At 29.4% G+C, this 17,279-nt stretch overlaps 2 protein-coding genes and 1 pseudogene across 2 annotated transcripts; 1 reads left to right on the forward strand and 2 right to left on the reverse strand.

Moving 5' to 3' along the window:
• Positions 1 to 176: 176 nt before the first annotated feature.
• On the forward strand, positions 177 to 17,169 carry LOC145191383 (mitochondrial import receptor subunit TOM70-like). Its single transcript, XM_090066081.1, has 14 exons — positions 177 to 323; positions 531 to 770; positions 952 to 1,125; positions 1,551 to 1,587; positions 1,979 to 2,068; positions 2,248 to 2,357; positions 2,457 to 2,520; positions 2,679 to 2,804; positions 2,886 to 3,013; positions 15,851 to 15,985; positions 16,145 to 16,369; positions 16,448 to 16,545; positions 16,650 to 16,772; positions 16,893 to 17,169. Exons 2-14 carry the CDS (start codon positions 567 to 569, stop codon positions 17,050 to 17,052), a joined length of 1,674 nt encoding a protein of 557 aa, XP_089922207.1. The 5' UTR covers positions 177 to 323; positions 531 to 566; the 3' UTR covers positions 17,053 to 17,169.
• On the reverse strand, positions 5,529 to 9,566 carry LOC149881822 (uncharacterized). The gene is made up of 3 exons (XM_090066101.1): positions 7,428 to 9,566; positions 6,414 to 7,345; positions 5,529 to 6,209 (listed from the first exon to the last, which is right to left on the reverse strand). Exons 1-3 carry the CDS (start codon positions 7,681 to 7,683, stop codon positions 6,201 to 6,203), a joined length of 1,197 nt encoding a protein of 398 aa, XP_089922227.1. The 5' UTR covers positions 7,684 to 9,566; the 3' UTR covers positions 5,529 to 6,200.
• Positions 11,691 to 12,713, reverse strand: LOC149881823 (uncharacterized; annotated as a pseudogene).
• Positions 17,170 to 17,279: the final 110 nt, after the last annotated feature.

The raw sequence follows: 17,279 nt of genomic DNA on the forward strand, positions 1-17,279 counted from the left end.
CTATTGAGACCTTTTTTGAATTGGCATTGACTTTTCTTTAAGTTGAAAATTTTTTATTGTTTCATTTTACTTGAAAAAGTCCTATTTGAAACTCATTTTATTTGAAACTCATTTTACTCTATTTTTTACTCATTGGCATTTTTGGACATTATTTCGCAATAAACAAATGTCCATTTATTCCGGACCTAATGATACACCAGATTTGTGATGCCGTTGATGGAGTTCCTAAAAGCTTAGGGTCACACGTGTACTGATAGGTATTTTTTGAGAACCAGTCATACCTAAGCTTTAAAAGAGGTATTGGTCATAAACCTTAAATACAGGTATACTCCCATTTCTCTTTGGAAAAGAAATAGCTTTTCCTATAAGAGGTAGTTTTAAAATAGCCCAAAAAATTTTTCATTATTTACATTAAGTAATTTCAAAAGCATCAATTTTAAATATCAAGCCTTTCTATCTCAATGCCAATTTTATTAATTTTCAAAATTCAGGATATACTTTGCTTAATTATTGGTTATAATTCACTTTAGTCAAATCTTTAGACCATATCTTATATTACATGATAAATGGCTTCTAACATTACCCAAGAAAAGTCATCTTTAACACCAAAAGAAATTGCAATATATGTTGGAATTCCTATTGCCTCCTTGTGTATAGCTGGAGGATTATATTATTATTATTGTAAAGCATCATCAACAAAATCACCAAGCCAACTTGATGATAAAGAAGACTCTGTTTCCTCTGAACACGTTTTCACTTCTGAAAAAGAGGTATGCTTTCTTTTCTGTTACATTCCCAAGCAAACTAACCCCTCTCCCCTCCCCCCCCCCCCACACACCACACACACATACACACATACACAACCATCACCACCATTACTATCACACATATGTTATATAAATTGTATTTAAACTTTGAATATGTCTGATTTCAATTTTTGCTATTTTATAGTCTTCTCTAGAGATTGCTTCTTCAGAAAAATCAAAAGGAAACAAGTATTTCAAAGCTGGTCGCTATGAACAAGCAATTGAATGCTATACAAAAGCACTGCAGCACTGTCCTGAAGACAATTTAGTTGATATTTCTACTTTTTACCAAAACAGAGCTGCTGCACATGAACAACTAGTACATTATTATTGAATATGCTTTAACTTTTATATTTAACATATATATTTTACACACATCCTGGATATATATATATATATATATATATATATATATATATATATATATATATATATATATATATATATATATGTATATATATACACAGACACACGCGTGCATACATACATACATACATACATACATACATACATAAATACATACATACATACATACATACATACATACATACATACATACATACATACATACATACATACATACATACATACATACATACATACATACATACATACATACATACATACATACATACATACATACATACATAGTGGGCAGTTATACTGCTTTTTTCAAACATGGGCCTAATATACATACCTATTGTTGATCCAGATTTGCTTTCTTATTGAAAGTTAAATTTTTAGAAACATTGGAGTGATGTTGTTGCCGATTGCTCTCAAGGTCAGTTAAAATTTTTACATTTGATCTTGATAAATATTATTTGATTTGAAATATCAAGCTGTTTATACACAGTCATTGTTATGCACAAATTTCAGGGCTCAAGATCATTTCCAATTCTATCAAATATTAAAAGAGCTTTAAAACTGAAAATATTGTCTTAATATCATAAAATATTATCTATTATTGGTAATCATGTCCAACTTTAAAACATTAAAAAAATTTAATCCTAATATTTGGCAGGAGTTTGGTATTTAATCAAGTATTAATTCAGGCTCTGAAATTGATTAAATTACAGTTGCAAATATTTATTGGTTTTTTTTTTCCTGCTGGTAAATAACTGTTTTCCAGACATAGCTTGTTATATTTTTTAAAAAAGATATTACTTTTATAGCTATTCAATTAAACCCAAAGTATACAAAAGCTCTTGCAAGGAGAGCAAGAGCATATGAAGCTCTTGATGAAAAAAGAAGTTGTTTGGAAGGTGAGAGTTGTTTGAGAAAAGAAATGCAATGATAAATGATTGATTTGCTAACCTAAAGCATTTGATTCAGAAATCAAAGCACAAAGTATTTAAAACCAATATTGAACAACATTTTATTTATGTGTTTATTTGAAAGTATGATAGATGTAAAGGACTGTATAGTTCCCTTTTTTATATAGATGTAACAGCTGTATGCTTACTTGATGGTTTCCAAAATCAGCAATGTATGCTTCTTGCTGACAGGATACTCAAATCTATTGGAAAGGAATTGGCTGGAAAACACTTTGAGGTAACTTTTCAAAAATGTTGCTATAATGGTACCTTTATTATTCTACCTTATTTTACATAAGTTTTTCAAATGGTGATAAGGCAATTTTTTATGATTCAGAGTCGGCCACGTGTTTTACCATCATCATTCTTTGTGAAATCCTATCTTGACTCGTTTAATTATGGTAAGTAATCCTTTGTGAAGTTTTAGCTTTAAAGTATTTTAAGTTTACTTAAGTTCTCTTTTATTTAAAATTTTATTATATTTGGTATATATAGCAAAAATCAAGTTAACTGTAAAATATTTTAATCTATAAAGTTCTAAAAAAAAACTTCTATTTAGATATTTTTTATGTTGAGATTCCTGATGAGGTACGAGATGTCACTTCTTATCATAAAATTATTGAAACAATGAAAAAGAAAGAATATCTAAAAATAGTTGATCAGTGTACAGAAGAAATTGAAAGAGGTAAAAACTTGTAAAATTGATAATAAAAAAAGCACTCACAAACATCAGCTATAAAAATAAATGCATCTTTTGTTTTTGCAGATGGCAAATACAAAAATTATGCATATCTTCTTCGGGGAACAATGTATACTTTAATGTCTAACATTCCAAATGCTATGTTTGATTTAAATACGGTGATAGGGTTGGAGGAAAATGACGTCAATAATGAGGTAAGATTTATTTCTCTTTTTAAAAGATATTTCTTTTATTAATAGTAATTCTATAAACATAACTTGTCAGAAAGTAAAAAACATAAAAAGATTTTAAACCCCCTGTTAAACCTTTTGTTGGTTTTTAAAAGTCAACACAATTAAAACTTAAGCATCAAAATTTTCTAATAAACTTTCTTCTAAAACTTTCTTCTTATTCTATGAGTTTTTATAGTCAACCTAAAAGTAGTTGTTAGATGAAACAGTGTGACAAGGTTTCTCAAGTAAATAGAAATGATCAAATTATTAAAATGTTTTTGTTAAAGAAGAATTGTATATAAAAAAGTATAAAAAGGGATCGTAGTAATAGCAGAATTATTTTAAAAATTGTACCAATTTATACCAGGAAAAACATTTGGCATTACCTATTAGAACTGTTTTTGATTAATTGTTGAATGGGGGTTTTTTACAGTTTCAAAAATTTCATCATTGATACTTTTTTTCAAATTATTCCTTTCTTTACGATTATTTCCTTTGCTTCTATGGATCATTGAAAATATAAAGAAAGTAGTATATTAATCAAAAGCATTAAGAAACTACAGATCAAAGGCTTAAAGTACTTTGATCAATTTTAGTAAATTTTCTTGAGGATTTAAGGAAATCAGCAATTACTTTTCCACACCTTTCCAAGTATAGATGAGTTTTGATAAACTGAGGCCTAACATATAACTATAGATTTAGATAAAATCAGCTGCATAATTAATGAAAGGAACATCAAAAATCAAGATGTATTCTTCAATGTTATTTCTTGTTTGAAACGTTGTCTATCATACAATTACTTTAGATTATTGTTTATATTAAACAATAAAAATAAAATTATTGATTATTAACTTGTAATTTGTCATCCCATTATGTAATGATTTAAAATTATTTTTGTTAATATCAGGCTTTTTTGGCCTGAAAGGTAAGGATTACAAAATGTAGTAGTTGAGGATCTATAGAACTAGATATTCACTTGAGTTTCATCCAATTTTGACACCATTGAATTCCATACACATGACAAAAGTCATTTAAATTGTGTAAATATTCAATGGTTACTTTAAATGAATTAACTTATATTTACTTAAAAGTATGATGTGTGCTTGTTTTTCTTTTGGTTTAATGAAATGTGTGGTAGTGCATAAAAGTGGGACACCTCAGGGAGATATAAGACATCAGATGGGGAGATATAGGATGTCATGGAGTAAAGTAGGTCACCCCTTTAACTTTTGTTTTATTCATTTCTTTAACAGAAAGAAACACATTCAATTCATTTAGGAACACGAGGAACTAAAGATTGTCTAATTTAGAACATTTTATTCAATACAAATTATTCAAACAGTTTTTCTTTTGCAACATCCATGTCTTTAACCTCACAATACTTTAGTTTTATGCTCTTTTCAGATTTCTAATTTTTGTTTTTCTATTTTGCTGTAGTTCTGTGTAGCTATCATGGTTCTTCCTCTTTTGCATCCTCTGGTTGATTCTTTTCTTATTAGGGCCTTACTCAATTCAAATCAAAATATCTTTGTTAGGCTAACAACACTACTAGATAACTATATAAATCTTGGGTATAATAAAGATAGGATACTTTTCTGTTAGGGCTAGGCTGCTCATCACTTGTTTCGCTGCTATGACAAAACTGAGGATTTAGTTCAGCATTTGTATCAGGATAATTAGTCAGAGAAGATAGCAGGAAATAATTGTCATTGAAACAATCCAACTTTTCTAATCACTGCCCTCATCTAAATGATTGATAAATGATTATAGTTTTTCAAGGATTCTGGATCATCCAGAATCTAGATGATGCAGAATCCTTGAGTCCATAGCTAAACCCCTTGACCCTTCTGGGGATTTCAGAGAGGAAAACATCTTTGTAAATCTTCTTTAGAAAGATGAAAGTTGGTGGCCAATCCACACCAGTTGCAGAAATCATTACACATTGTCACAAGTTCTTCACATTTACAGGGTGTCACATAACCAAAATTAATACCAGAATTTAATAACTGAAAGGTTTTTTTGACAAAAAAGAAGTTTTACCTAAGTTTTTGGAGTCTGTTTCATTTGACAATATATCTTCAGCAGAAAACAATCTCTCAACATCTGTGGATGTTAAGGGTAGTATAAGGTATTTTTGGCACCCTTAGTTAATGCCATACATTGGAACGCAAAAAAAACTGCGTTTTGCGTTTGCGTTCCGAAATAAAAACTCACACGCAAACTCAAACGCATTTGAAGCAATTTATTGCATTTACTTACGTAAACGTAAACGCAATTTACGCAAATAACTGTGTTTACGCACGCATTTAATACACAACTTACTCATATAAAATGCGTTTAAAAACGTAACTCAAACGCAACTTACACGTATAAATGCGTTTACAAACGGAACTCAAACGCAACTTACGCGAATAAATAGGTTTGCAAACTTGACACAAATGCGACTTACCTAATCTATTATAAAAAATGTGTCTTTTTAAGAAAACGCGAATCGTTAAGTAATTACTTTTTACTTTTTAATTCAGATATTATATAACTTTTTATTTAAACCGTTGTGTTACTATTGAAACTATTGCATTATATATTCATTTTATTTTTGTGCTTTTCAAGTTCAAAAAATATATTATCTTTATATGATAAGTTTACATTTCACTATCTGAGTCATCGTCGTCCGAAAAATCATTTAAACTTTCAAGAAGTTTTAAGTTTACTTTTAACAATGAGCGACTGATAATCAGATCAGCAGTCATGTTGCCTCGTCTCTTTTCACATACAAAACCAGAAGTACTAAAATATCTCTCTATAAAAGCTGCTGATGATGGAATATTTAGTAAGGTGACAAATAGATTTTGTAAAATTGGCATTTTAGAATTTTTGAACCAAAAATCATAAGAAGGATACACAGATACAGCAAGTCCTTTCTCTTCAATTTGCTTAAAAAAGTAAAGTTTTTCTTTTTCGATTTCAAGTAAATAGAGTTGTAAATTAGGCTGCTGAGCTTCTGGGTAATAGTTATCATCTAGCATAAATCCGCTGAGCGAATCAGTTTGCTGATCATTTGAACTCAATCGTTCTTTCGCTTGTGTAAGCTCACATCCTGGTTGCGATTCTAAAGCACTTTGATAAATATTACGTGGTGTAAAGAATTTCAGAACTTCGTGTAGCTTTTCTACTGCTCCTAAATAATTTTAGGTTGCGATACAAACTTTAATATAATAAATTAATATATAAAAGTAGTTAAACTTATAAATTAGGTTTTGAAGAACTATTTTTTAAACTAAATTTTAAAACTTTTTCTTTGTCTTAATTAATTAATAAAACCTTATAACTAAATACCTTTAACAATAAATTGACAATCAGGTCTAAAGAACCACAATTTAACCTTTGAGATATTCAACAGTGATGCTACTTGATAAATTCCTGAGTTAAGTTCGTACTCAAACTTTAATTTAAAAGAAGAAATTAACAAGTTAGCAAATTCTTTTCCATTTCCTTGTAACTCCATTCTACTCCATTTTGAAATCATAATAGTCAATGCAGGCAAAACATCAGCAATCGATGAAAGATTTTTTTGTACAATTAAGTTGAACTGGTATGCGGGAAGAAGGATTTGTAGGTATAGTTCAATCTTATCTAATTCGATTGGGCATTGATTTTCCGGATCAAATGCATTTCTTTTGTAAGCCTTTTGAAAACTCTGTAACATTAGGAAAGCAGCTGACCAACGAATTCCATCACAGCTTGTTTGTAATTTAGCTTCATTTTTTATGTGGTATTGAACGCTATTTATAGATTGATTGATGCTTCTTGCGTACTTTGAAAGCGTCGCAAGTAAACGACACATATATTTTTGTTTCTTAATAGCGATTCGTACAGCGATGTTTGTTTTATGAGCTGCACAAGAAAACCGCGGTAGTTTCGATGTTCCCAATTCAATTTCAAGATCTTTAATTAGCTCAGCACTATGAAGATCGTATTCGTTATCTTCGTTAAAGTCATAAGTGATGTTTACATCCTCAGCTGTTTTGGCTAACTGAATAACATTTGTAAAAGTAAGCTTCCTTGATTCAGTTAATAGCACTTCAAGAAGTTCATCAGAGGTTTGAATTTCAATATTTAAGACTTCATCTTCACATATTTTTAGCTGCTCATTATCTGCTTCTTCAATATAAAGGGCAACCTCTTGGTTCAGCAATGGATCATTTTCAAATGCACTATCGCCTCCTTTCGTCTCTTCAACTCTATCTTCTTGAGACTTTTCAAATAATTGCTTAAATAGTCTGACAAATGAGCTCCCTTCATCACATGTAATAGCTATCAAATAAATATAACTTAAGTAATCAATAAATTCATTGTATTTACAGTAATTAAAGCTATAAAATTTTAAAAAAATTACCATTTATTTTTGGTTTATTGAAGGTAAAGGTATTTATAATCTTTTCAATCCCTAATTTAATATTTTCTGCATTGTGACGTCCTGTCATCTGTTCCATACCAATAATGATGATTTCTTTTTTTAAATCACTGTTCGTTAATGTTGCACCAACTGCAATAAAGTCCAACATTTCAGGAGATGTCCATATATCACTAAATAAAGTGACAACCAGGGCATCGTCTAATTTTTCGTTAATTATGTTTGATAATTTTGCCATCGTTTCTGGTATCAGGTTTTCTCTAAAACTTTTTGCACAAGGAAGTGGAACTTTGACTATTTTCCTCAAAAAGGGATTATTAAATGCATTAATCGAGCAGTTTGATGTAATAAAGAACTTGATAGCGTTCAAAGTATCGGCATCTAGTACGTTTCGCTTTTTATTTGATTTGTTTAGTGTATCGTATGAGTCAAACCACTTACCCAAAATGTCATGATGTTTTCTTTGTAAATGCTTCTTAATGTTGGATGTTCGACCAATACGAGCAGTAAACTTTTGATTACACAATATGCAGAAAAACTCAACATCATTTTGTGATTTATTTATTTGAGTATCAGATGTAGTGAAATGAAGATAAGAAGTATACTCCTAAAATATATAAAAATCATACGCTACATTGTTCTTAATAACATTTTAAATCTAAGAAAAAGTAATTTAATTACCTGTTCAGTTAAATTTACAATAAACTTCTCTTTGGGAAAAATGTTTCTTTGACCAAAATCTTGCATTTTCTTTATCAAATTACACGAGTCTTCAGATAATTTTGCCAAAAGACTATAACCCTGAAACCTTAATCTCGGGTCTTGCTGAATAGGAGGAATAGAAATATTGGAAACTGAAGTATTATTTGAAGACTCTCCCGATAATGATGTCAACGCAGCACTTGTTGTCTGTATAGTAGATTTCGTCGTTTTTGTAGGATTTACAGATCTTGTTCTTTTTGAAATTGCTTCTCCAGATTTAGATGCAGACGAACTTTGAGATAAATAAGGTTGCAATTGCAACTGTTGTGATTGCAATATATCTTCTTCATGTCGCTTTTTTGAACTAGACTTTATGATATCCTCATGATAGATTTTACTCTTGCGAGATTGATGTGTCATATTAAATTAGATATTTATGAAACGATTTAGTAAAACTTGGTTTTGTTTCCTAAACTATTTTTTTTTATACTTTTATGTATAAGCTGCATACCATAAGGAAATGCCTATAGGAACTTCCTTAAGCTATAAGGAAATGCCATTAGACATATCCCTTAAAACAAATTATTACGTGTTTTACATGTATTTAGGTCATTTTATAACGAATTTAAAAAATAATTATTAATCAAATTTGTTAAAAATGATATTTAATTTCTCATTATAATGGCTCCTTTTAAAATGAGTGAATTATGTTTTTAAATTGAGTGAATATAGCCAGATTTTTATAATAATTGAAATGAGCTTGCTAGTTAAAGGTATTAAGCTATACTTTTTTCTAAAAATAGTTTTGGTTAAAATAATAGTACCGTATACAACTGAGTATTATTGTGTTTAATTTGTGAGCGGAAAATGAGTTTTCCTTTGTTTTAAGCAATTTTTAAAGTGTGCTCGTGCGCTGACCAATAACATAGTGTTTTTGTGGTTAATTGCCCGTTTTAAGCAATCTTTCTTACATATAAAACGCCCTGTATATATTTAGTTTAATTATTTATGTTTTGTTTCAAAAGAAATAAACTTACCTAAAAGTTTTAAGCACTAAATAATCACAGGACGTTTTGCCCCCCACATAAAAGGGCATTTTTCTTCATCCAAAACCAGCTAATTGCAAATAAACTAGTTTTATTGATTGAGTTTTAAAGTTTTTATACTTGGAATATTGTGGAATAAATTACCCACAAAACAAATATTTCTTTATTACAATCACACAAATAATACAACTAATTTTCTGTATATTTTAGTGGAGCAAGATGTTCTTAAAGTCAAGTCCCTTGCGCATTTGTGAGACCTAGGTAAATTAATAATGTTGACTTTATGGACATCTTGCCCGACCTTATCCTAAACTTGAAAAAATAAGAAAGCAAAAGAAGAGAATAAAAACAATTGTTAAAAAAAAATGAAATGAAAAAATTAAACTGTAAGGTGCAACGAACGAAAGGGGAGAAGACTGAGTCAAAGTAAGTAACTTTAGTATATATCGTACATATATATGCTATATATACACGATCTTTCTTACTGTAAATTTTATGATACGGAATACATATATATATATATTTATATATATATGCGTACGTTCCGTTTGAGTTCCGTTTGTAAACGCATTTATACGCGTAAGTTGCGTTTGAGTTACGTTTTTAAACGCATTTTATATGAGTAAGTTGCGTATTAAATGCGTGCGTAAACGCAGTTATTTGCGTAAATTGCGTTTAGGTTTACGTAAGTAAACGCAATAAATTGCTTCAAATGCGTTTGAGTTTGCGTGTGAGTTTTTATTTCGGAACGCAAACGCAAAACGCAGCTTTTTTTGCATTCCAATGTATGGTTAATGCTAGCTTGATTTTACTGGAAGCATTTGTTTTTCATAGTTTTTCTAAAGCTTGAGGCTTTGGGAAGCCAATAGACAATCTAAAAAATCATTTATCACTTCAGAAAATAAGTGCATTTTTGATTCAGTTGAAATTCCAAAATAATTTTTGGTATCATTTGCAAAAAGATTGAATTTTTTCTATTGTCACAAAATGGATTTAAATACCAGGAGCCAACTTTTCATTTGGGGCATGATAATCTTTTTAGCATTTTTCAAAGTGAAATTCGATCAAAAAATATGTAATAGTATCTTGGATTAAGTAGAGTGGTAATTGAATAATATTCTGTATTTTCTATTGATTGAAAAATGTTTTTCTATTGCATTTTTCATACCGGGTGATTCCATGTGAAAACATCCAGGGCATGCAACCCTAAGTCTCAGATTTTGCTGTCCAAACAACAAAAATCTGCCATTTTTAAAAATGGTTTTGGTCCTAGTTTCTGTTATATAAGTGTTGGAAAGCTGAAAATTTGTACCTTTACATATTTTGGGCCAACGAATCCAATGAAACAACTTAAAATATTTAAAAAAAACATAACATCTAAAATTTAAATGTTTACCACAATTTTACTGGGGCGAGTTCAATCACAAAAATGCTGATGTAGCTCGATTTATTCTCTTTTTTTTTTAAGAATTTGTCCTGAATAGTTAAGTTATAGTTATTACAAAGAATTGGAGAGTGGTCTTTTCTAAAACAGAAATAAAAATATGGTCAAACCTACTTAAATTTAGTGCTTAAAAACAGGTATTTTAATAAATTAAATGAGAAAAAAAAGGGTGTAATTTGACAGTTTTGTAACTGAAACAGTTTTGGCAACATCAAACTGTCCTTTAAGTTGTTGTTGACTAGCTGTTTGTTGCTGTTTCTGTTTTCTTTGTAATTTTACAGAATCTGATCCTAAAAAATTATAGTTTCAAAGGGAAGAGATTATATAAATGCAGATGTATATTGCAAATTTAGTTTTTTTTTTTCAGAGGTTGTATTAAATAGTTTAGTTGGAGTTATTACAAAGAATCAGATTGTGGCCTTAAAACAGAAATAAAAACATCTTCAAATATACTTAAACATATTACTTATAAAACATTAGTTTCATATTTATCAAACTAAGACAAATAAATTTAAAAAAAAGGCTCCAAATTAAATAGAGTAGTTGGAAAGAAGTTCAAGAAACAAAAGTAATATACAAAATTTAAAAGTTAAAAACTCAAAAAAATTAAAATTTATTAGTTATAGTGTTATAATCATTTACATCAATGTTATATGTTCGCCCTGATTTTGTTGTTGGGACTTTGATTACTGCAATTAAACTCGACGATGGTACCCAACAGATATCATCTCTATGTGGCCAAATGAAGTTTTGAGAAGGACCGTGAGGGTGCATAAACTTAATTTGAATATCATTTGTAGTAATATCTATCTCTGTATCCATGCCTATCCACCAAAAGGAATCGTACTTGGATACAACAAAATCATTTAGATTTAGTACAATTACAACATCAGACATTACTGCTTTTGACAGTATAAATCTGTCAACACATTGATGTTCACTTGTTCTTTTAAAAACTAATTTCAAATTTTGAACTAAATATTCTTTTAATGTACTCTATAATTTTCTTTTGAAATTCATACACAAAGCATGTATCATGATCATTGTCATCACTTAAAAACAGAATGACTTATGCTGAATATTTGTTTTAGAAATTTCCTTTAAATATATAACAACAAGATGTAGTGTACATTGTTGTTTATTCCAATGATAACTTTGTATTTCTTCCTGTATAACAAATTGATAGTTCTCTGCAAAATCTGCCTGTATAATACATTCATTGTAACCTAAATTATTTTTTAGCTCTTTCAAATAGCAAGTTTGGCATTTAGCAGTATATGAATGTGAAGTTAGTTGATTAATGTGAGAAACAACTAGTTCTTTATATTCAAATAAGTTAACTGTCTGAGTAATTAATTGTGATCTATCAATACTTTGCCATTGATTAAATTGAATTTCTTCTTCTTCATCAATCTCAATTAATTCTTCATCTAAAAATGTCTTTAAGTTATCATAACCTGGACATCTGGCACATCTATGAACCATGCATTCATTATTGCTTGCATGACATTAAATCTTTGTATGTAACATTCCATTGGACAACATTTACGAGCAATATTGAGTTTTGATGGTAAATACAAACACATACACAGTGTGTACCATTTGGTCCCACACTAATACACCATTTTGGGTGCAAACTACAAAACTTTGAAAATCCTATTTTAAAATTCAGGTATTTACTTTTAAAATTATATAAAGCTCACGAAGGTTGCTCAACAATCTTTTTTGTTGTGGAGGACCACTTTTAACCTTAACACAATCTTTTTTGCTAGGCATAATTCTAGAATGTTCATCTTAATGAAAAAAATCTTGAACCAAAGCTGTAAGAAAGTCAGGTATTATTTGGCCTATTTTCTTATCAGGTATAGCAAGAATTCCATTTTCACTTTTAAGTTTCCTAGCACGTCGTATAAGATGTTCAGAAACTTTAAAATATTCTGAAGCGTATTTTCAAGACCAAGATTCAGGTGTAAGTGTTAATATTTGGATTTTTTTTTTAAATGGTTCAACTTTAAGTTTTTCTTTCATTAAAACTGTCAAATGATCAAGATCATTTGTTGTTGTTTTTTTTATCTGTAGGATGAATGGGAAAAGTTAAGATATGGTTGTTTGACCTAAAAAAAAAAAATCATTAATTTTTAACAAACATACTTTGCTTCTAAATTTGTATATATATATATATATATATATATATATATATATATATATATATATATATATATATATATATATATATATATATATATATTTATATATAACCTTCTTTTTGTGTCTTTTTAAAACATCACAACACTTATCATTTTTTAGTAGAAATATTGGTCCTAAAACCTGCTCATGATGATAACAAATAGTCTTTATCTCTTCGTATGATGTAGTCTCAAGCAAGCCAGACCTCCAAATATAAGTATCTTGAAAATCCTTTTCTAGATTACAAAAATTTTTTAATCCTTGTTTTTGAACAAAACATATTTTGTGTCATTCAACATTTAAAATGTTTCCAAATCCACAAGATTCCATTTTATCAATATACTATTATTTATTATCCCTAAAAAAGATGCAAGAAAGATTTGTAATTTATTTAATGTGTTGGTCAAGGTTGTTCAGGATTTGAACATTCTAACTTTAGTTTTACAACGTTATAAACATTTCTAAATAATAAAACTACTAAAAAAACTGAAACAGCTAGTCAGCAACATCTAAAAGAACATTTTGATATAACCAAAACTGTTTCAGTTACAAAACTGTCAAATTACAACTTTTTTTTTCTCATTTAACTTATTAAAATACCTGTTTTTAAGCACTAAATTTAAGTAGGTTTGACCATATTTTTATTTCTGTTTTAGAAAAGACCACTCTCCAATTCTTTGTAATAACTATAACTTAACTATTCAGGACAAATTCTTAAAAAAAAAAAAATCAAGCTACATCGGTATTTTTGTGGTTGGACTCGCCCCAGTAAAATTGTGGTAAACATTTAAATTTTAGGTGTTATGTTCGTTTTTTAATATTTTAAGTTGTTTCATTGGATTCGTTGGCCCAAAATATGTAAAGGTACAAATTTTCAGCTTTCCAACACTTATATAACAAAAACTAGGACCAAAGTCATTTTTAAAAATGGCGGATTTTTGTTGGTTGGAGGCAAACTTAAAATAGCTGTGTCTTAAGAACCAATTGAAATTAGATGATAAAATTTTCAGTATGTTCATAATTTACTAAAATCTTTAAGTGGTTAATCAGCAAAATCTATGACTTAGGGTTGGATTTTCAAAAAAAAATTGGATGTTTTCACATGGAATCACCCTACCATTTTTACATTCCTGAAAACTAAGAGAGGTTGTTTCTAAAGATTTAGTTATTGTTGTGGCAACTGCCATGCAAGAGCTGATGCAAGAATCATTACCTGACAATATTTTTATTGTCTCTTCAAAAATACAGAAGATATTCACTGCATTTTTACAATAACTCCAATCTTGTACAGATAAATCAATTTCTACAGAACGAAATTTGGCAGCAATTACTTCATTTGGATGTAAAATTTGCTAAAGTATGTAGTAGGTAGAATTGAAAGGCTGAGTGTAAAAAGGATAGTATTCCAATTTCATATATTTGGAATATTATCCTTTTTCTACTCAGCTGTTCAATTCAATTCAAGCTTATCTTTTCTATTCATTTGAATTTCTTGCGATCTGTAAATTTCAATTAAAAAAAAGTAGAATGGGATGCATAAGAACAAATTTTCCAACACTTTACTATCAGTTTATAGGTAATGGGATCTCAAAAAAATGTTGTTGTTTTTATTTAATCACAAGTTGAAGGGAGCGGTTGAGCCATCAAGCTGACTTAAAAATACAGTATGGTTCATTAAACACTGCTTTGATATTTGCTGCATTGTCTTGTAAACAAACTGCAATTTTCAACAATATTTCCTTCCTCACTCTTCATCTTGTTTCACTTTAAAACTCTCTTGCTGTTGTTTTAATTTTCTTGAAAATGTTTTGTCCAGCATGATTTTCATCAAGTTAAAAACAAGAGATACACAATTTGACATGGTTCCAGTCCTAATAATGTGAATTGTGGTTCTCAAATAAATTGAGTGAATTGTTGTTCCCAAATAGCCATGATGAGATTCTGGTCACACATCAAGACAGAGTGATACATATTCAGCTTCTGATTAAAGCAACTTTTCCTTGAGAGCAATTTTTACTTTTTACTGCAAGAAAAAAATACTATAGAAGCTTATTGGTTGGATCCAATAAGCTTCTATAGTATTTTTTTCTTGCAGTTTTTAGTTTGGAGCAAAGTAGGTGTGGTGCCTTAAAAAACCAGCATCATTTGTAATAGATCACGGTTAAAGGTCAAGAACCATCATTTCAAAAATTGACTAGTGAAATTTTTGGCCTTTTTTCCAAATTCAATTGGATTGAGAATTCAGAGTCAATTTTTTGGTTTATTGGTTTTTTGACCCCATGTTGAAACTGTATTTCTTTTGTTTGAGGTCATTTTATTCATTTAGTTTTGGATTCCTTGTATTTTTGGTATAAATCTGATGTCATGATGATGAATCTTCCTTGTTTTTTTTGGGTCATGAAACCTTGCCTTTGCAGATTTTACTGTAAACTATTCTTGGATTGGTTAGTTCAATAATGAAGTACTTTCTTCACTAAACATTTTTTTCTATTGAATCCGTTTTGAAAAGACTAAATCAAAGGCAGAAAAAGTTTTTCAGATCATTTTTCAAAGTTACTTGATAAAATTAATCATCATCTGTAATATCTATTGACCAATAAACTTTGGTAAGTATTAAATTTTAAAAGTTAAAATCAAGTTATTGCCACTGTACTTTTACTGCAAGAATCCAAGACTGGGTTCAATCAAATGCTGAGAGCTGCAGAAAATGTTTTTTTAAATTTTGATTGACTGAAAAATGAGCAGTTGCATGGGCTATCCCAGTTCTCCCAACCATTCCCTACTTCTGAACAACATTTAAATGAAATATCGTTCAGAGTTAAAAATAGGCCTCAAAAGGTTCCGAATTCTTTTAGTGATATTTTTTATAATTCTGACCTTTTCTCACTGATTTGGAATTCTTACCATATATCAGAGAAATTTTTATTTTTGTAAGTTAGAGTTTAAACGTTTTTCCGGGTTTTTATTGTTTTATTGGCAATTACTTCAATTATTGCTATTTCAACCGATTATTAATTTTAATTCAGTTAAAAATAGATGCTTTAATTAAACGAGGAAGTTTAAAGATGCAAGAAGCTAAAGATTCAGAGTGTTATGCAGATTTTGATCTCGCTTTTAAAATCAGCAATAAAAATCCAAATATTCATCATCACAGAGGTCAAGTGAGTGAATATCTCGGTTAACTATTTGTCTGCAATATTGTTTTGTTCATTTTTCGTATTTAATAAATAGATTTATCTCATGTGTGTTTAGATATTTTTTATTTGTAATACTTGTAATTAACATCTTTTCATCAATTAAAATTTAAACTTTTAACATAGTTATACTTTCTCACTGAACGCTTGGATGAAGCAAAAAAAGAGTTTGAAACTGCCATTTCATTAGACCCAAAGTTTGTTGCGCCTCGACTGCAATTATGCTATTGTTTATGCAAGCTGGCCATGCAAACTATGTCTATGAGCTTAATGAACGAAGCAAACAAAATGTTGGAAGAAACCACCAAGTTATTTCCTTATAGTGCAGAAGCGTGGAGTCTATACGGACAGGTTAGTGTTTGATCATAAACGTTGGTATGGGTTCTAATCCATTCCATAAGGTAACTTTTCGACACTTGACTTTTCTAGTTGTTGCAAGATCAGCAGAGATTAGATGAGGCGTTAGATAAATTAGAAAAAGCTATCTCGCTTGCACCTGAAAATCCCACAACATATATTTACAAAGGGTATTTTTTTTTCTTTTTTTCATTACTTTATAGTTTTGTTAACTCAAAGATTTCTTATTTTTTTAAATCATTTTTGTTAGTCCTAATTAAATGCTTGTCATTAGTTTGCTCATGCTACAATTGAAGCAAGACGTAGATGAAGCCAATAAATTGATCAGAAAAGCGATCGAAATTGATGATAAATGTGACTTTGCGTATGAAACTTTGGCTACACTTGAAGTACAGAAGTAAGTTGTAATTTATTAATCTGATTTTTTTTTTCAGTAATTTTGTTACTTGTTTAAAAAAATAATAATTTAAATTTGTTTGTGTTTTCTTTATTAGTTTGATATTTCAAATTCATTTAGGGGAAATAATGAAGAAGCCGTGCGTCTATTTGAGCGTGCAATTGCTTTAGTTCGGTCGGAAACTGAAATGGCTAACACTTTTTCGCTTCTCGAAGCAGCCAAGGCTCAAGCCAAAGTAACCAAGCAGTATGGTGTTACATTGCCGCAGATGCCGATGTGATTCCTCTATTAATCACTTTTGTTTTTACAATGTTAAACAGAAAGTGATGCCACGTACAATCTTATTTACATAAAATTTGTAGCTCGGACCTAATCTAGAGTTTTAACATTTATTAAACTTTTTACTTCGATACTTTAGACACAAATTTGTGAAGGAAATGGTGTGAGTGTTTGTGTGTGTGTGTGTTTTGGGCATTTCGTGTACCGTCATGGTCCGTCATGGTCTTA

This window comes from Hydra viridissima, unplaced genomic scaffold (genome assembly GCF_058129835.1).
Source record: "Hydra viridissima isolate aposymbiotic clone 2 unplaced genomic scaffold, HvirCarnegie_v1 scaffold_11, whole genome shotgun sequence".
NCBI lineage: Eukaryota > Metazoa > Cnidaria > Hydrozoa > Anthoathecata > Hydridae > Hydra > Hydra viridissima.

Coding starts and splice junctions, on each gene's coding strand:
- LOC149881822 (XM_090066101.1), bottom strand. CDS start 7,683: ATGGCAAAATTATCAAACATAATTAACGAAAAATTAGACGATGCCCTG. Junction 7,346..7,427: donor CAATAAACCAAAAATAAATG/GTAATTTTTTTA, acceptor TTTATTTGATAG/CTATTACATGTGATGAAGGG.
- LOC145191383 (XM_090066081.1), top strand. CDS start 567: ATGGCTTCTAACATTACCCAAGAAAAGTCATCTTTAACACCAAAAGAA. Junction 1,588..1,978: donor TGTTGCCGATTGCTCTCAAG/GTCAGTTAAAAT, acceptor TTACTTTTATAG/CTATTCAATTAAACCCAAAG. Junction 3,014..15,850: donor AAAATGACGTCAATAATGAG/GTAAGATTTATT, acceptor ATTTTAATTCAG/TTAAAAATAGATGCTTTAAT.